This window comes from Apteryx mantelli, chromosome 4 (genome assembly GCF_036417845.1).
Source record: "Apteryx mantelli isolate bAptMan1 chromosome 4, bAptMan1.hap1, whole genome shotgun sequence".
Taxonomy (NCBI): Eukaryota; Metazoa; Chordata; class Aves; order Apterygiformes; family Apterygidae; genus Apteryx; species Apteryx mantelli.
In genome coordinates this window covers 19,949,514-19,969,340 of record NC_089981.1, presented here as the reverse complement: position 1 = coordinate 19,969,340, position 19,827 = coordinate 19,949,514, and the positions used below count along the sequence as shown (strand labels likewise).

The 19,827-nt window shown below is 48.2% G+C and overlaps 3 protein-coding genes across 3 annotated transcripts; 2 read left to right on the top strand and 1 right to left on the bottom strand.

Annotated features, from left to right (window-relative positions):
- The first annotated feature begins 3,384 nt into the window (after window positions 1-3,384).
- LOC136991854 (olfactory receptor 5J3-like) lies at window positions 3,385-4,320 on the top strand. Its single transcript, XM_067295312.1, has one exon. The coding sequence runs from the start codon at window positions 3,385-3,387 to the stop codon at window positions 4,318-4,320; it is 936 nt and encodes a 311-aa protein (XP_067151413.1).
- A 4,308-nt stretch (window positions 4,321-8,628) lies between these two features.
- Window positions 8,629-9,564, top strand: LOC136991853 (olfactory receptor 5J3-like). The gene has a single exon (XM_067295311.1). The coding sequence runs from the start codon at window positions 8,629-8,631 to the stop codon at window positions 9,562-9,564; it is 936 nt and encodes a 311-aa protein (XP_067151412.1).
- An 8,942-nt stretch (window positions 9,565-18,506) lies between these two features.
- Window positions 18,507-19,448, bottom strand: LOC136991852 (olfactory receptor 2D2-like). Its single transcript, XM_067295310.1, has one exon. The coding sequence runs from the start codon at window positions 19,446-19,448 to the stop codon at window positions 18,507-18,509; it is 942 nt and encodes a 313-aa protein (XP_067151411.1).
- Window positions 19,449-19,827: the final 379 nt, after the last annotated feature.

The window sequence follows — 19,827 nt, the reverse complement described above, 5'->3', positions numbered from 1 at the left end:
CCACGTCCCAGAATAAGGCAGAACCTTTGTCAGCTTGCCTCGCCCGTGACACGCTTTCAAAATGAATGCTGCCCAAATAGCCCACCATTACTATTCACTTTTGAAAGTTTCTCTGAATCATTACGGTTTGTCTGTATCCAGGTAAGAGGCATGACAGTTGGAGATTTCAGGTTCTGCTGAAAACTGTGGAAGACTAATGTATGTTAAGAGGATGAGGTCCTGTGGGTGGGGTGATTTTGGATCATAATTGTTGGAAATGCCTGTTCAGGTGTCAATGCCTGCCCCTGAGCACCATTCCCTTAATCATGGGGATCTCAAAAACAGAGTATGTACTGACAAAAGGCATAGTATGCAAACATACTCCTCAGGTATACTTCACTGCATCCCACCAGGAGCTGCAGGAGGAGAGATGCACAAATGAATGAGAGAACAAGCACGCCTACTGTAATGTGCAAGAAGGGATTTGGGGGACCGATGAGACAGGATACCCCAAACCTAGCAGGTCACTTTTGCCTCACCCAAACACACAACCATCCCTGGGTTGGTTACACTTACTTTTCACCACGGGATGACACGTCTGTAGAAGAGCATCTTCCCCACCAGTGCTACCCGGAGTCCAGGGGACAATGTACTGGGAAGCAGAGAGCACACCAACATCCAGGGCACACTTGGACACAGCTCTGCTAGGTTCTGGTGGTGTTTCAAGCGTGGGTCCCAGGCTGTTGTCAGGTCCAAGCTTGCCTCACATCTGTATTGTTCCTGCATTATGGAAACAAGTCCAGATGGGCTTGGGAGAAACGGAGAGGAACTTGCTAGAAAGAAAGTTTGAGCCCATACTCCCCACTTGCTTGGGCAGGTAGCTGTGTCAGGCAAGGAATGACACATCTGCCCAGGAAAAGCTTCTGCCTTGGCCTCCTCAGGATGTTGCTGACACCCAGGGGAAAGTTGGCTGGGCTCCAGAGCCCCGGGATGCATGGTGAAACGGGGCTTTGCCGGCAGCTCTGCTGCAGGTAGCTGGCCATGACCAGCGCTCCTGCAGGCAGTGCAGACAATCCTGGACCGCAGCATGAAGGTGCAAAAGAGAATGTAGCTTTCTGTCACTCATGGCTGCTCCATCCTCCTGTTTCCTCCCCCCCCCCCCCAAATTAAGTTGTCCTTATCTTTTTCAGGACCTTCACTTGAGGCTCACGTGGTATAACTTCTGGAGTACTGTGTCCATTTCTGGGCTCCTTAGTAGAAGAGAGACATGGAAGTATCGGAGAGAGTCCAGCAAAGGGCTACAAAGATCATTAGGGGACTGGAGCTTCTCTCTTAGGAGAAAAGGCTGCGAGAGCTGGGCCTGTACAGCCTGGAGAAGAGAAGACCGAGAGGGGATCTTATCAAGGTATACAAATATCTTAAGGGAGGGTGTCAAGACGATGGGGCCAGACTGTTTTCAGCGGTGCCCAGCGACAGGACAAGAGGCAACAGGCACAAACTGAAACACAGGAAGTTCCATCTGACCGTGAGAAAAAACTTCTTCACTGTGAGGGTGACAGAGCACTGGAACAGGTTGCCCAGAGAGGTTGTGGAGTCTCCTTCTCTGGAGATATTCAAAAGCCGCCTGGACGCGATCCTGTGCAACGTGCTCTAGGTGACCCTGCTTGAGCAGGGGCGTTGGACTAGATGATCTCCAAAGGTCCCTTCCAACCTCCACCAGTCTGTGATTCTGTGATGAAGGCCACCCGTTCTCACTAGGTATTCTTCAGCAGCACTCTTGTTTCAATGGTTATATGCACTCAGTGATATCCTAGATCACTCCTTCTTTGCCCTATGTGCAGATCTCTGTCCTGTGAGGAATCTTCACTGACTCTTGGGCATCCAACCTTTGTAAGTTTAGCTCTACACAGGTCTCTGCTTTCCCTTTAAAAGCAGGAAGTGAGCAGCTACAGGTGATGATTTACCCCAAATGGCTAAGACCTTTCTTTGGAGGGGATGAATTGCCCTGCAAAAGTGCCTGACTCCAATTTATTTTAGCAAGCACCTCCTCAGGTAAGGGGAGAGCTTGGCATTAAAGAGGTTAGTGGAAGGGTAAGGCAAGCACTGTATCATGCCCTGCGTTGGACGAACATGTAGGCATTCTGTCACCCATTGGAAAATCCTTCCTAAAGCCTATGAAAATGACAGCTTAAGGCATGCCTTAGTATTCTGAAAGGGCATTTGAAGGGTACTACTACTACCAGAGAAGTAGTATGCCCTTCTGTAATTAAGCTAAGAGCAGTCTCGCTTGACTGAGCATAGAAGTTTCTACTTAGATATGTTTCATCTCATCATACTATTTAATGACAATTGGTTCTGGTAGCAACAGATATTTTAGATGTCTGCTTGAGCACTTTCACATCAGCTGTGCAAAAGAGACCAAACCCCTGAACTGGAAAGGAAATGATTAAGGGGAGATTTGCCTTAAGATTTACCCGCCTTGGCAACCTTTGTCAAAAGGTCTTGCGTCAAAAGGTTAAAAGTGAAAGCGTCTAGCTGAGGGAGTTGTTTGGCGTGCACGATGGCGTGCAGGGAGGCAGCTGGCCTTGGGCTCCTTTTCAACATCTACAGAGCAAGCCTCAAAGCCTGAGCATTTCATTTAAACCTCTCCCATAGTCAAGCTACCCTCAGAGGAGAAGGCTTCTTAATCTAAGAGAAATAGTTCATGACAGGTCAGAAGAGCCAATCCTCTACACTGCCAGGAAAGCCAGAGGGCCACTTTGGCTGTAGCTTGCCTGTAGTGTGGTAGTCCAAAGAGACATGAATCTCACTTCTAATGAAGGAAACAAGAGCAGAAGGAAAGACTCTGCCTAGTCTGTAGAGAGATAAAGAGAGGCCAGTTTCCACCCTGAAAGCACAGCCACCTTTCCCCAGAACTTTAAGTTCCAAGATGCCCTTCCGCTTTGTGATAGGACCTTGTATTACCTGGAGCCTTGAGAGGGATCTGCTTAGGCACTGTAGCTGCTGCATCAAAATACAGGAAAAATGAACAAGGGTGCATGGTCCCCAGCTGTCATCATTATATTTATGAAACATCTCATGAGCCCCCCAAAATGCGCATGTAGATACTGGATTTGTGCCTGGAAGGGAATCAGGGGTCACAGAACAGGTTGTGACACCCTGCTTTCTTTGTTGAATGCTTATGGAAAAGAATTTCTAAGAACTGCTGATTTTTTTTTCTTCTTCCAGAGAGGTTCCTGTCACTGCAAGAGAATAATCAGCAGTTCTTTTACTTTTTTCCTTTTCCATTTAACCTCAAAGGCAGTGTCATCTTTTCACATTGATATTTTGAAGTGGAAATTGCATCCAGCATTGTTTTCACCCTCTTCCTTCCATGTCTCTCTGCAGCGACTAAGGACAGTACAGATGGCGGATGAGAACTGCACCAGGGTGACCCACTTCACCCTTGCAGGACTCACAGAGCACCCACGCCTGAAGCCTGTCCTCTTCGCCCTCTTCCTGGGCACCTACACGCTGACCCTAGTGGGAAACCTCGGCATCATCGTGCTGGTCAGGGTCAGCCCCCAACTCCACACCCCCATGTACTTTTTCCTCAGTAACTTGTCCTTCTTAGACATTTGCTATTCCTGCACCATCAGCCCCAAAATGCTGTTGGACCTTTCAGAAAAACACAGAGCCATTTCTTTTGCTGGCTGCCTCATGCAGTTTTACTTCTATGCTGTTTTTGCCACGGCTGAGATCTACCTTCTGGCTGCCATGGCGTATGACCGCTACGTGGCCATCTGCAGCCCCCTGCTCTATGGGGTCATCATGTCTCCTGCACTGTGCACATGCCTGGTCACCGGGTCCTACCTCGCGGGGCTGCTGCATGCTGTCATACACACAAGCAGCTTGCTCCAGCTCTCCTTCTGTGGTCCTCACATCATCAATAACTTCTACTGTGATGCGCCCCCATTATTTGTTCTCTCCTCCACTGACACATGGCTCAACGAGGTTGTGGTTTTTGTGTTTGTGGGCTTCAACCTGACCACCACCAACCTGCTCATCATCACCTCCTACACCCGTATTGCGGTGACCATCGTGAGGATGCGCTCTGCTGAAGGCAGGCGCAAAGCCTGCTCCACCTGTGCCTCCCACCTAGCGGCTGTCCTGATTCTCTATGTGAGTTTTTTCCTCATGTACCTACGGCCCAGCTCTAGTTCAGCAGTTGATGAAGATAAGTGGCCTTCAGTTTTCTCTACGGTAGTGATACCTTTGTCAAATCCTCTGATTTACAGCCTGAGAAACAAGGAGGTGAAGGCTGCTCTGAGGAGACTTCTGAGGAGGACAATGTGCCCATGAAGATGATTTTTTTTTCTTCTTCTTCTTCTCCTCTTCCTTCTGCTCAGGGACACTGTTTCCCAAAGCACTGATCAGTACTACTGAGGAGCTGTTCCTTCTTTAGCAAGTACGTAAGGGAGATGCAATGCATCATCTGAATTGCTACATGAGCTTATTTCCTGACTTCACAGCCACCACTAGTCTCCAGGGTCAACCATGCGGCCTCCAAATTTCTTTGTGGTGATTGTTGTAGCCCTGAAGGATGCAGCTGGCATTGAGGAAAGGAACTTCTGGCTGCCAGGTGGGCCTGCTCCTGCTCCTTCTGTCCCTAGAGAACATAACTTGGGGCGCTTGGTCCTGAGAAGCAGCTTTGGGACTCAAAGACGCATGTAAAAACCAGCAGGGAGTTTGCAGAGGGAAAGCCTGAGCTCCACGTGAGCGATCAGAGATGACACGTCATACTGGTGCTGCTGGTTGCAGCTGCCCAAGGCCCATGATGTGACTGCTGCTCTCCACTGATGGCCAGAGCTGTTGGCCGTGTGTGGCAGGAAGGCTTTTCTGCCCTGCGATTAGCTTCCATCACAGGCAGGACTGCAAAGTTGGACCTCTCCAGGAGGAGAGGGAAGAGAGTCTGATGGCACTGCTGTGGTGGGCTATAATTTATTAGGGAGAGCAAGAGAGGGTTGTTCTTTCCTTCTCCAGGGCCCTGAAAGTGATGGTGGAACAGCCTGGAACAGCATTTGGGACAGGTTGCCCAGAGAGGTTGTGCAGTCTCCTTCCTTGGAGAGGTTCAAAAGCCATCTAGGCACAATCCTGGGCAACGGGTTCTAGGTGACCCTGCTTGAGCAGCAGGGTTGGACCAGATGATCTCCAGAGGTCCCTTCCAACCTCAACCACTCTGTGATTCTGTGGGTGAGGTGATAACAACCCTCCATCCTTTTTAGCAACAACTTTGCTTGCTTGTATTTACCTTTCCAACAGGTATTGCTGGACAGCGGACTTAGCCCACATACCTTCAGGCAGGCTTGTAGAGCAAAAGGGAATGCATAACCCAGGCTGAATAGCCTGGAAAGGCATCAAAGCACCTGTGCCTTTCTTCGAGCACCTTTGGAAAACACTGGGCTATGTCACATTCCCAGAGCCAAGAAGAAAATCCCCTAAGCTTTTGGAAAAGACGTGGCCACCGCCAAGTAACTAAAAGCCAAAGCCTGACTTGTGCTTACACATGTGGTAGTACAGCAAGGTGCCAGGGCAGGACCTAGAGCGCTGGCACAGATCACCCAGGCTGCTTAAGTGGTCTGACACCTTCCCTGGCACAACTTTGGACCCTTCCTCCCACCCCAGCAGGATGAGCTCAGCGTGGCAGTGGCATATGCTGGGACTGTTTGCTGTCGGTGGTTTGGAGCAGGCTGTGCTGTTTTGGCCTGCTCCCTCCGGCACAGTCCTGCACCATCCCAGGAGACCCGGCGCGGCTGCCCTCTGTCTGCACGCACTGCTGCCATGCCCTCGCCTGTGCTCTGCATATCAGGACCATGCTATGAAACCCACCGTAGCTGGCTTTGTGAAGCCAGGCCACAGGCAGAACTATTCAAAATGGTCCAAGTGCCCAGGAGGGTTTGCATGGTGCTGGGAGGGGATGGCTGGCCTTGATCCAGGTGGAGGCCGCGTAGGTGCTGGGGGCGGCTGACTGGAGAAAATCTCCCTTTTACCTGTGCAGAGGTACCATCTGCTGGGGGAAGGCGGCCAACTAATGATGGCCATGCAGTGATACGATCAGCTGGAAAAAAAGGTGAATGTCGCCTCCGTGCAGGTCCAGGACACGGACTGCCCTTTTGGTCCATTCTGCGCAGAGCTGAGCTGGATGTTCATCTGGGCAATAATTGCAAGAGTGCATAATCCCGGCCTAGGAGTCATGAGCCCACCAACTGCTCCTCCTCCTGCTCGGTCGTCATGGTCAGGGCTGAGCACTCAGCCCGGGTGTTGAGGGAAATTCCCCTGTCCCTGCTGTTGCTTTTGTCCTGTCCATAGCTCCAGCGAGCATCAGGTTGCTTTGTGATGGTTGGTGCCTGGGGAAGGGAGAGGTATGGGCGTATTCTGCGGTGACACTGACCAGGCTGTAGAGAGTCAGGAGGTGTGTCCTGGATGGTGGGGGGAGAGGAGGAAAGAGGGAATCAGTCATGTCTTTGGCAGGGAGGGTCCTACAAATGCTGCTGGAGACAAAGCGGCGATGGCTGGGAAGTGCCTCTGCATGGAGTCCTGCAATGTTGTGGTGCAGGTTGCTGCCTCCCACCTACACATGGTGTCAATGTGGCCACCCCCATCACATGTTTTCTGAAAAAGGCCATCCCTGACAGGACATATACATAGCCATGTGCAGGCATGTTACCTTCCCAGACACCTTCCTCTCCCTGGCCCAGGCAGAGGAGGTGGCACCGTTTGTACTTCAAGCCCTCCAGACCTTGGCTTTGAATCTCATTGCTGTTCCAAAGTGAGGTTTGCCACTGAAGGGAGTGACCAGCCCTGCACAAACATCTCTCTGCAGCCTGGTTAAGTATTATGTTGTGTAAGGCAAGAGCAGATGTTGCTTGGGTTGCTCATAGCCCACTGCCTGGCTCTGAGCGTGGACCCAAGGTCCTGCAGGAAGGCTGCGAGACCTTTTCTTTGCCCTGCTCAAAAACACTGCTGAAGAGCCGTAAGAGAGTCCATAAGCTAAAGCCGCATGAACGAAAACACGGACAGCAGTCAAATTGTGGAGATGGTGATGCTAACTCAGGGGCCCAAGAGGAAGAATACTGGCCTGAAATGTTACAAAACCTTGAGGGGAAAATCAGAAGAGTTGCCAGGAGGATGAAGGCTCAGCCCCTTCCCAGGGGTGAAAGATGCTGCATCTTCCCAGCCTGGCTGATGCCCACCTGGCCAGCAGCCTCAGTGGGATGGGGCAGGAGCACAGCAATGCCTACCTCAGTAGCCTGCTGGTCTGAGCTATCATCTTGTGTGTGCCTTAGCTAATAAATACTTGCTGTCTACTCTTAAGCTGTGTATAACCTGCTTGCAGAGTCTTTGTGTGCATGGCAAAAGACGACCAAGCAAAACCAGCCCAGTAGAGCATGGGTTATACTCATGCAAGGAACTGGTCGGCAGGACAGAAAAGCAAAGAGGAAATCTCCTGGATGCTGTTGGAGATTGAATCTCGGAATAAGAAAGCCTGTTCCCCACTCAGCCTCAGGAAGTCCTAGGCAGAGTGAAGAGAAATGAGGGGAACGAGCAGGAAAACCAGGGTCTGTGTGTGGGAGCAAGTGAAAGGCCTCAGAAGGGATCTCTTCCTCCTCTGCTGCCCGGTTACCCTTGGTGTCTCCAAGTCATAAGGTGAGCAACATGCATGCAATTCAGCAGGTCGAAGGGATAAGGCTGATGTCCCACGCTAACATTTTCTCTCCCTGAGAAGGAGTTTCTCTGAGTTTTAGATTTTGATATTACACTCAGTCTAAGGCGAAATGGCAGCTACCATGGGAAATGCAGAGGTATTACTTAATTGCTTCTCCTCCTGCTGAGCTCCTGATGTGCTCCAGGGAGGCTGACCCAAGGCTACAAGTGTCTCATGTCCCTGTGCAGCATGTGCTAAAGCTTGAGGAGATGTTGCTGCTGCCCAGGTGTGTCCGGGAATCTTGTCTTTCACTCCACAGTCTCTTTACTCTGTTCCTGCTGCCATGGCTCTTGCTGAAATCCTGACACGGAGGTGGCAGCTGCAACATGCTTAGAGGAAACTCAGCACACATTAACTAAAGCTTGGGTCTGCCTTTCACTCTACCCTGAAGTTCATTGAACTCTGATTCCTGCAACCAGTGAAAGGGACTGCAGGGCAGAGTGCCTGGGGACCTGCACAGGTAAAGCTGCCTAACAAGACAAAGCAAGGGAAACCTCAGCAATGTTGAGCCTGTGAGAGAGAACAACCAGGGGGAAGGGAGGTGATGTGTGTGCTGAGAAAACCTAGGGCTGTCCTCAAGGGTGTGAATCATCTCTTCCTAAGCTAGACAGCTGGAATATGTTGGAGGAATACACACTCAGGAGAGCCTATTTCTCTCACCTTGGATTAAAAAGACAGCCTGGACAATTAGGGCAGATGAATCGCTGTCAGTTTGTCAGATTACACTTGTGTTCACCAGAAGACATCTGCATCTACGGATTGTCCATGGCTTCTGCTCACGCTGTCTCAGATACTGAGAGAGCTTTCTCAAGGTGGACAACAGCGAGGATGTTAACACAAATTTCTCTCACTTCTTTGCTCTGTCTTCCTTCCATGTCTCTCTGCAGCGATTAAGGACAGTACAGATGGTGGATGAGAACTGCACCAGGGTGACCCACTTCACCCTCGCAGGACTCACAGAGCACCCACACCTGAAGCCCGTCCTCTTTGCCCTCTTCCTGGGCACCTACATGCTGACCCTAGTGGGAAACCTTGGCATCATCGTGCTGGTCAGGGTCAGCCCCCAGCTCCACACCCCCATGTACTTTTTCCTCAGTAACTTGTCCTTCTTAGACATTTGCTATTCCTGCACCATCAGCCCCAAAATGCTGTTGGACCTTTCAGAAAAACACAAAGCCATTTCTTTTGCTGGCTGCCTCATGCAGTTTTACTTCTATGCTGTTTTTGCCACATCTGAAGTTTACCTTCTGGCTGCCATGGCGTATGACCGCTACGTGGCCATCTGCAGCCCCCTGCTCTACGGGGTCGTCATGTCTCCTGGACTCTGCATGTGCCTGGTTGCTGGGTGCTACCTCGCTGGGGTGCTGAATGCCATTGTACACACGAGTGGCTTGCTCCAGCTCTCCTTCTGTGGCCCTCACGTCATCGATAATTTCTACTGTGATATGCCTGCATTGTTTGTTCTCTCCTCCACTGACACGTGGCTGAATGACCTAGTGATGTTTGTGTTTGTGGGCTTCAACATGATCACCACCATCCTGCTCATTGTCGCCTCCTACACCGGCATTGCAGTGACCATCGTGAGGATGAACTCTGCTGAAGGCAGGCGCAAAGCCTGCTCCACCTGTGCCTCCCACCTAGCAGCCGTCACCATCTTCTACGTGTCTGCTGCTGTCAGTTACATGCAACCCAGTTCAATGAACTCAATGGAGAGCAAGAAAATTGCATCCATCTTTTATAGCATTATAATCCCCATGCTGAATCCCTTGATTTACAGTCTGAGGAACAAGGAGGTGAAGCATGCCACAATCAATATTATCAGGAGGAAAATGTACTTCTGAAAGGCATTCTCATTTTATATTGTTTTCTTTTGTTTTTCCTCTCTTGAAAGAGAATATTTCACACAGGTTTCTGAGATTGCTGCTTCCAAAACTGTTTGAAACCTCACAGATCAGGACTAGAACATTAATTAGCCAGCTCTCAGACTGATTGTGCCCACTGACATAGCTACATCTTTCTTGTCTGAAGAACAAGCTTCTTCTCCAGTTACTCTATCCCCCACACTGTCACAGTTATACTGCCACTGTGCAAAAGGGCAAAAGGTAAGTTTATGAGCTGGAGATGGTGATGCTGTGGATCTGCACACAAAATCACAGAAGGGTTAAGGTTGGAAGGGACCTCTGCAGCTGTCTAGTCCAAGCCCTCTGCTTAGAGCAGGATCAGCTACAGTGGGTTGCTCAGGACTGTGTGCAGTCGGGCTTTGAATAGCTGCAAGGATGCAGACTCCACAACCTCTCTGGGCACCCTGTTCCAGTGTGTGACCACCCTCACCATCAACACTTTTTTCTTATGTTTAAATAGCATTGCCTGTATTTCATTTTGTCTTTTCACTGCGCACCACCGAGAAGAGTCTGGCTCCATCTTCCCTACCTCCCCCCATCAGGTATTTCTATACATTGACAAGATCCCCCTTGAGCTTTCTCCTCTCAAAGCTGAACAGTCCCAGCTCTCTCAGCCTCTCCTCACAGCAAAGATGCTCCAGTCCCTTAATCACCTTCACAGCCCTTTGCTGGACTCGCTCCAGGAGCTCCATGTCTCCCTTGTACTGTGGAGCCCAGACCTGGACACAGCACTCCAGGCTTTATGGGTGAAATGTCTTCTCACAGACCCTCTTAAAGTATAGGAACGTTGAAATTCCCCTCAAAGCTTTTTCATCTGCTTTGCACCATCTCCTTTTTCTGTTAGCCAAAACTATTTGTTTCTATTTTCCATTTTTGTCACGCAGTCTCACCATGTTTCCAGAATGCCTATGCTGAGTGAACGGAAGTTTGAATGTACAGTGTTCAATGAAGACTATTTAAAAGCTGTGATAAAATGTAAACCTCAATGAATGATGAACAATCTTATGTTACATTTCTATATCTGAATAGTTTGAGGCTGAATCATGAAGTGTTGTGCTATCTGATTTGCTGACCACCACTACCCTCCTAGGATATTAAAGGTATAACTTCATATCCTTGGACTGACTATACTCTTCTGTATGTATAAAGAACACATTAAATGAGCCTTTCAAATTCATATTCTGAGTCTTCCCTTAAAGTAAGTTTTCTTCTCTAGATTATACTGAGGGCCAGAGGCACTTTTTCCATTTCCTGCGCTCAGCACAGAATATGAAACAGTGGCTGAGTACAAAACCAGGGGTTCTGAGCTGAAGTTAATGATGTTCTTTATTTCCTCCTGCGCACTGCTTTCTTTATAGGTATGCTGACTTTCACTTGCCATCTTCCTGCCCAGCACCTTCTTGTGCGTGGCTTCTTTGAGAGCCCCTCGGGGTGCAGGTCGCTGCCTTGTGCTCTGTGTTTCTTGACTCTGCACATGCCCACGCTGGTTAGCTCTGGATCACATTGCGGAGTGGTCCTGCAGCATGCGCCATACACCCCTGCTACAGAACACAGAGCTGGAAATCATGTGCTGACCTCAATCACCACCAAGGAAATCAAGGCTTTTTAAAATTGTCAAGCAGAGAAACTGAGGGGATGGTTGTTTGTCCCCCTGCAAGGCTCACACCACTTCCCTTTTCCTTCTCCGTCCCTTTGCTGTGGTGGTGCAGGCATCACTCTGGACTCAGGTGCCAACCTGTGTGTCGTGAATGCTGGCGGGCCCTCCGCATGCAGCTGCTGGGGGAACTGGTCCCCATTATCCTGTCAGGGCTTGAGGGCTCACCTGCATCCTTGCCGAGACCGACAGAGGCATCGCTGGCAGCCCCTGCCTCGCGGACAGGAGGAACATCGCCTGCCCCTGGTAGCACTGCCCGTGCACCAAGCGTGTGGCTCAGCTGGACACACGCTACCTTGCCATCTGATGGGTAGGGCCTGATGACCCAACTTGAAGGGACTACATAATCTCTGCTGACTCAGGCAGACGCTGCAATGCCATGAAGTTCTCTAAGAGAAACCAGGTGGTAATGTCCCCTTTGAGTCTGAGGTGGGAGGTTAGCGACTCCCTGAAGGCTGCCAAGATGTGGGCCTGCATGAATAGCTGAATTCACTTGGACTAGTAGTGCTTTCGCATCATTCAGCGTTTTTTAACATGTTAACCAATTTAATACCACATCCATTTGAAGTGTGGTTAAGCAGCTGCACATCTCAGAGAGATGCAAGGCTGCACCAGCAGTCAGCCCTGTGTTGGAGAGGACTATGGTTTGACATGCATTGAAGAGGGAGGGGCAGGAATCGCAGGTGGGAAAAGCCTGGCATTGCTGCACATCAAGGCCTGCTTTTACTGATAGAGCTGGCCATGGAGGAGGCCACCTCACAGACTTCAGTCCCTCAAGCAGCAGAAAGCAACTAAGAACCACCAGCACAGTTAGCATCCATGAGCTGGGCTAGTAGCACTGTTTGAGTCAGGGCCCTGAAAGCAATAATAGGCCTTGATGGCCCTGAAGAGCCTCACCTGGACCTCCACCCAGCCCATAGCCTAGGACCTCATTTAAGCTCAGCCCAGGGGTTTGAGCCCTTCTCTGAGATGTTTGGTAGGCATGACTGGCTCCTCCCCTGTCTCTTGGATTGGCCTCAGACCTGCACTGCAGGTAGCTTCCCTCCTAGATGGACCCTTGGAACATACATTGTGGCTGGTCTCTGGACCTGCCTGGTCTCCTTTTGCTCCTGATGGGAGCCCCTGGATGGACTCCGGACCTGCTTCTTCCCTTGTGGTGCCTGGGGCTGCTGATGGGCCCTATTACTGGCCCCTGATGCTTGCTTCTAGTGTGTTGGGGGTCTCCTTCATGCTGAGTTTTCTAGCTCTCCATGCTGCAGCCCCTGTGAGGCCCCAAGCTCCTGCTGCAAGGTGCTAAGTGACTTCTGCCAACCCTTGGTGGCCAGGGGAAGCTGCCTTCTCAGCTGCTGGTGGCAAGCTGCATGGGCTTGCTTTTCTTCAACCTCTGGTGGTAACCTCCGTACCAATGGAGTGGAGGACTGGGGAGGCATAGGCCAATGTACTGACCTGTAAGCTCCCTAACCACAGGCTTCAGGGCCGAGGTAGTTGTGACAAACCAAACAGCTTTAGAAGTGCTCGTTGCCATTAACAAAGAAGAAAGTTTCCTTCTTGATAGTCTCTCTGAGGTTGTCCCGCAGTGGCTTGTTAGGAAGAATGAGGTAAGGTGAGTGTGAGCTCTCCAAGAAGGTTTCAGGGTCATTAGGGACTTTCTTCCTAATGCCCAGAAGGGCTTGTTAAGCTGATGACTCCTGGAAGGCTGGCTGGCTGGCCCCCAGAGTGAGCTTCTTGTTTTGGGAAGCAGAACAGTGTCATTTGTGGCAGAAATAGATTTAACCTAGCCTAGCGTAGCCTAGGTGATGAGAGCTTGGAGTTCAGGCCAGCCGAGAGGCTTCCAGTGGGTCAAGCTTCAACTCTTCCCTCTGCCTGCTGCTAGACAAGGCCTCTCATTTGGTCTCCTTAAAGAAGTGTTCTCATTACACGTACAGTTCATATGTATTTGTTGGCTTTCACTAATTGCATGCTTCATCTTTGCCTGTTTTTCACTCCATAGAAAATCAAACAAAAACTTGAGAAGTCCTTTAGATATTGTGGGAGCCTGGGTTGCTTGAGGAGAGGCTCGTGTCTAGCTCTGGCTGTGCTCCCCCTTTTCTGCCTTACCTTGTCTTTGTACATAGCTGCTAAAGGCCTCATCTATCCTAGGGGCTTTGACTGTTCCAGGGGAGTCTGTGGGAGTTGTGGGTTCCTCCAGTACATAGGCCAGCTGGTCCAAATTTAATACTTCTGGGCTCCCTCAGCTGACATAAGCTGAGGCTAACTAATGCTCCTGGTGGGCAGCTGGACAGTCTTGGACTGGGACAGGCAGGGTGGTGCTGAGCAGTAGAAATGCCTGCCAGCACTGCATGCCTCTGCCGAGGATGCAAAGAAAGGCTCGTTTACGGAAATGCCAACAGGTCACAGCCCAGCAAGGGCCTGTGCCAGGTGTCAAACCCCAATCTTTCACGTGGCTACCTTCAAACGTGGCATATGGTAGCAGGGGCAGCCATCTGAGCCGGAAACCCAGACAACCTGGAGTTGTCCTTGTATCTGTTTTATACGTTACGGGGCATAAGAGATGGAGAGCAGCTGAAGATGCATCACTGAATGCCAGAATCATGCTCTGGGGTTTCTTCTTTTCACGCCACAGCGAGAAAGGCAAGAGCCACAGCCGGGGCAGTAGTAGGACAGCCCAGACCTGTCTCCCCAGGGCGGGCACCTGGGTTCAGGCTGTCAATGCCTGATACAGCCGTAGGAGCTAGGGTCGGGATTATTTCTTGGTTAGGTCCTTTCCTGTGTGGGATGGTGTTTAGGACTGCTCACTTCTGGCACGTAGGATACTAATGAACGATTGCAATTTCTGCACCTCAACCTCCAGGCAGGGTCAGGATGCACCAGCCTCACTCAAAACGTCTTTCTAATAGCTGCTTATTCAGTGCTGTGCTCTTCCTTAGGCAGGGCCAGGAAGCACCAGTTTCACTTAAAAAAAAAAAAAAAAAAAAAAAAAAAAAAAAAAAAAAAACCACTTTACTCGATGCTGGGACTCTTTCAACTAGCTTGCAGAGGAAACCACATCAGTACGAATACTGCCTATTAAGGCTTTTGCTTTGTTTTGTGTGGGCAAACATTAAAATAGAATGTGCACCATGAAAGTTGTAATTACAAATTTGTATATCTGGAATGACCTCTGTTTTTAGGAATGTTGTTTAAAAAAAAATCATTTGGGTGTGTGGGGGGGAGGGGGAAAGTGTTTGCCTGCCTGGGAGATTACAGGCATACTTGCATCTGTAAAGACTGTAATTCAGCTTACTGAAGTCTTGGAGTCTAAAAACTAATTGTTTAGCCTCATCTTAAAATAGGTGTCTAAATTGAGCCAGTTTTCCTGGACAAATACAAAGGCAGAAAAATAGAAACAAATACCACATCACAGATGCCTGTAACAGCATTGTTTGTATTTCACTCTTTTTTCCCCCCAAGCATATTTCCACTATTAGTCTTTTCGGAAAAATGAGATTTTACAATGAGAACTATTTTCCTAGTCTTTCATTCACATGTAAAACATCCAAACACTGTATTCCTCTGGCAACAGCTGGGGCCTGATATGCTTTTTATTACAGCTGTAGAGTTCAGACAGAATTCCCTCAGTCTTAGGCTGGCCATGAATGAGCTGTTTCGTCCAGCAGCTGAGTTGTTTGGAAAACAACGGGCTATGCTTCCCAGACCCACATCTGGCAAGCTAGCTGGCGGCATGCCTTGTGCTCTTCATGGATGTGCCCTCTTTATAGCCCTCTGAAGCTTTTCTGCCCCTGCTTGAAGCAGGTTAAGGAAGCCTTTGCTCTGCTGTTTTATATCTTGGGCAAACAAATTTCTGTCTAGCTTTTGGACTTTGAGAGTGCCTTATGGAGAATTCACTGGTATTCAGACATCTATGGTAGCATGGGAAGAGTTTTCTGCCCATTGACTGTAGAGGGAGCCCAGAGAACCACCTCATGGCCTAGGGAGCTAGCTTGGACTTGGGATGCTTAACTTCAGGTTTTTAAAAACACGTGAGATGAATCTCATCTTTGGAGACCAGAAAGTCAGCTGTATCCCGCTGTGCTTTGTTATAGTTTTCTATATGCCTGATGCCGTTTTCCTGACATGTTCCTCAGAGGATTCTGGTGCTGGTTGTTTGTTAGGGATCGAACAGTGGGTTTGATGGACTTCTGATCTGGCCTAATATGGTGACTCTTCTATTTCCACTCAGGCAACATAATGACAGAGAGCAGGAAAATGGGGCCAGGCTGGAGTAAAATTAGCTTTCTTGAGGGCAGCTCTGGTTAGGCACTGGCCCCCCTACTCCCCCCCCCCCCCAAAAAAAAAAAGAAAGAAGCACCAAAATTTCACTCGAGAAAGATTCTCGATGTAGATTCTCTTTTTAGGGAAGATTTTGGGCAATGGCAAATAATAATAGTAACAAGAGATAGCAACGACGGGTTTCAGCATGCCGGAGCTCTCAAAACAAACAAATGGAAAATAGCTATGTAAATCATTGCACAGGCAGGAGAATTAAAGTTCCTGTCTTCCCAACCACAGTAGGACCTACCGGTAGGTGCCTTTTTGTCCTTTGTACTCAGAGTTGTCCAACACTGCACTGATTAGAGATTGCCAGAACAGAGGCAGCAATAATGTGTTCCCTGCAAAACCCCTCTGCTACTTCACCCAGCAAAGCACAGGAAGAAGATACTTTCTCACCTTTCCAAATGTTGGCATGACTGGGGACATTTATCCATTCTCTTGTTCTGAGGATCCTTTCAGACCTGGTCCCCGAGGTTGGTAGTTCAGCTGTTTGGTGCATCGTTCGGATAGAACAGAATGTTTCTGACAACACTTTGTTGAATAAATATATGATTGTGCATGCAAATTAAGTTTTGTTTTGTCCTTGTATCCTAGAAGTAGACTTTCCAGAGCTCTCCTGGCTTTCTGTGTTTTGTGAACATATCCCAGCTTTCCTTAACACACCTACCTTTTTCAGCAGAGTTGTTGGAAGAGGTAGGAGACAAGCAGAGAGAGGAATAGCAAGTACAGCCACAGTTCCTTGAGGAAAAGAACGATGGAAACAAATCTGAGCTAACCAGGCCATCCGAAAGAAATCTGCCGGAGAAATTTTTGTGGATGTTATCGTGGAGGCCAAGAAACTGTCCATTTGCCTCTTGTATACAAGAGGACTAAACATGGCTACCCTAAATTTCACCTAAATCCCAAGTTAGACAGGACTTAGGTGCTTAAGTCACCCAGCCGCTTAGCTTCTATTTCACCTTAGATACCACAATCGACAGATCAGTCTGAAGGTTTCTAAGGCACCTAAAACAAACTTTTCTTTACTCCCTCGGAAGTACAGTGGTGTTGACACCTATTACTTGCATGGTAGCGGAGTTGCACTGTGAGTCACAGGGCTTAGCCTATGAAATATGAAAGCAGTTGTCTAGGCTCCTTCTATGGGAAGAGAACTGCATTACTGACAAACACTGACCTCAGGAACAACAGATTATTTTAAGAGAGCCTCCAAAAATTTCTCGCTGACTGTACTGCCCCAAACTTCCAGCAAAATCATAGTACTTTTGAGGCATGTATTTACAGAGTATCATAACTGACAGCGATTTTACATGTATTGCTGAAGAAGACCTGCTGCTCAAAACCTTGGGTTTAGGTTGATTTCGTAGCTGTTTTCACCTCTCTAATGCTCAGTATCAGTTTGTCTTGCCCAGCCTTTGCAGTGATTGAGATGGGATGATGCCATTTTGGTCATCCTTGCAGTCATGAATTTTGACCTGTGTTTCAGGGTTTTGGCAAATATGTAGGTTGCCTTCCAGATCACCTACCAGGAGAATATCTCCCAGGCAGATTTGTGCCAGGTGATAACTTCTCAGAGCAGAACACTTTTTGCCACAAAACTGAAGGGAGAAGACAAGATTTTTCCCTTAAAGACACTCTGTCTGCTTTGCCTCTACATGTCCTAGAGATGCCATAGGGATTTGTGCTTGCTTTCTTCTTCCAGCATTGGTTTATTTAGACTTTAAACTCCATGGTGCAAGAACTTTCTGTAGGTTCCTCTAGGTTTGGATTATTCCCATCTAAATTTAATCACTGAAGTGATATGACTAAATGAGGAAGGCTGATCACTGGAGAGGCAAACTCCCTCTACAGTCAGTGGGTGATCTAGATCTGAGGTTGGAATAACTTTGCAGGTCTGTCCTCTTCAGAGCAGGCAACTCCTAATGCAGGCACGTTGTGGCACCCAGATCTTGGCGAGAATGTCACTGAGTAGGAAACAAATCCACACTGAAGAAAGGAGGAGGCACAGGTGTCTGTGACTGAAAAAGCTATTATGGGGGGAACAAACCCACCAGTTTTACAGGAATATGAGCACAAAGCACATCTTCCAAAAGGCTAATTTAACTGTCAGTAACCGCAGGGGTATTTTGAAACATTCTTCATACTTCCTGGGTTACTTGAAACCTAAAGAAGATCTGTCTTGAGTTAAAGAAAGAAAATCCCTCTCTGAGACTCATGTCTGATTCTACCTTACTCAGATCAGAAAATGAAAAGCTATTGGTCAGCTATCCACATGACACAGTAAAACTGAAGGCTCTTGCCCCATCAGGATTCAGAGGTGGACCAAAACGCAACAGAAACTAAACGGGCAGAAATCAGATGCAGAAGCAGCAAAGTCAGTTGCAGAAGCAGGGTTGAGAGAATACCCACAGCACAAGGAAATAAATACTAGTTGCAAACACCTGCATCATTCATTGGAGAAGATGGCAGTTTTGTTTGCTAACCAGCCAGAGCAGTCTTCAAGCAAACCTTGAAATGAGAAGCGAGGCTGTTACCCTTCCTTACGCTTGTGATAAAACACAGAACAGTACAACAGAGGTTGACAAATCTGGAAGTCTGAAGAGAAGTCACAGCAGTAGTTAATGATAGCATGGCTTACCTTTGCTCGTATTTTCTATTCTACTTTAAATGAATTACTGGCTTGAGACAGGCTGAAGTCACAGTGTCTTTATTTATTTATTTTTTTAAGCTGAATTCCAAAAGCTATTTAGAAAGTTATTTATAGTAATTCCTTTTTTGTTAGGCCCTGTTGAATTTAGCACACTTATCTCAGTCTTTGTAAAAGAAATCTAAAATAATAATTGCAATTAGGGAAATAACCTCATCTGAGCACATCACTCACCTCAGAGCTAAATGAAATACTACCACCCTTGTAGACTCTTCAGACAAACAGGGATTTGGGTCTACTGATTGCCCTTCTCAAAGCACGCTTCATGTCCTTGTTCCTGAGGCTGTAGATCAGGGGGTTCAGCATGGGGGCCACAATAGTGTAAAACACTGCCACCACTTTGTCCCTGTCCCGTGGGGACCTTGACTTAGGATGCATGTACATGCAGATGGCTGTCCCGTAGAATATGGTTACCACCATCAGGTGGGATCCACAGGTGGAGAAGGCTTTGGATTGCCCATGGGCAGGCTGAATCTGCAAAATGGTCAGAAGAATTCGGCCATAGGAGATGATGATCAGGAGAAAGGGGATGAAGACAATGAGGATGCTGAAGGTGAAGACCACCATCTCTGTGAGGGCGATGTCGGCACAGGCCAAGGCCAGCATGGCTGGCACTTCGCAGAAGTAATGGTTCAAGGTGTTAGGCCCACAGAAGGGCAGCCTCAAGACGAGGCTGTTGATGACCATGGAGCTCAGCAGGCTGCCGGTCCAGGAAGCCACGACCATGTGAGAGCAAAGCTTCCTGTTCATGACAGTGGTATAGTGCAAGGGCTGACATATCGCCACGTACCGGTCATAGGCCATGACTGCAAGCAAGACGCACTCTGTCATGCCAAAAGCCAGGGAGAAATACATCTGAGCAGCACAGCCAGGGAAAGAAATGGTCATCCTCTTGGTCAAGAGGTTCACCAGCATCTGTGGGATGTTGGTGGAGACATAGCAGATGTCTAAGAAGGATAGGTTGGCAAGGAAAAAGTACATGGGTGACTGCAGCTGGGGATTGACTCTGATCACTGTAATGATCATGGTGTTCCCAACCACTGTGAACAGATGAAAAAACAGGAACACTATGAAAAGAACAGTCTGTGTCCTTGGTTGGCTGGAAAGGCCTTGAAAGATGAATTCTGTCACTATGCTTTGGTTTTCCTTGGCCATTATTATTCCAATGGTTAGCTGTCAAGATAAGAACAAGATAGTAACAAAGTCAGCTCAAATCTGTTGCAAGAAAAGTGTAACAATAGCTCATATTTTACCACCTGAAAAGGGGAGAGAATCTGCCACGGAAAATCATGCATCTCAGATGCAGCACAGCATCCATTTTATATCATGCACTGTGTTGAGTAGAGAAATGAAAAGAAAATGTTGAAGTTTTCTCATGGTAGAGTTAGCTGAATACCAGTTCATAGTGGTTGTGATTTAATTACATTTAACTGAAGAATACCTAATTAAAGAATTTTAATTCCCAACAGACTGACTCTTTTTTTCTTAAAAAAAAATCAAAATTTTCTGTTAGAGCAAAAAATAGTGTTAAAAG

What these genes read in the sequence shown, in the direction of transcription:
- LOC136991854 (XM_067295312.1), top strand. Translation starts at nt 3,385, where the DNA reads ATGGCGGATGAGAACTGCACCAGGGTGACCCACTTCACCCTTGCAGGA.
- LOC136991853 (XM_067295311.1), top strand. Translation starts at nt 8,629, where the DNA reads ATGGTGGATGAGAACTGCACCAGGGTGACCCACTTCACCCTCGCAGGA.
- LOC136991852 (XM_067295310.1), bottom strand. Translation starts at nt 19,448, where the DNA reads ATGGCCAAGGAAAACCAAAGCATAGTGACAGAATTCATCTTTCAAGGC.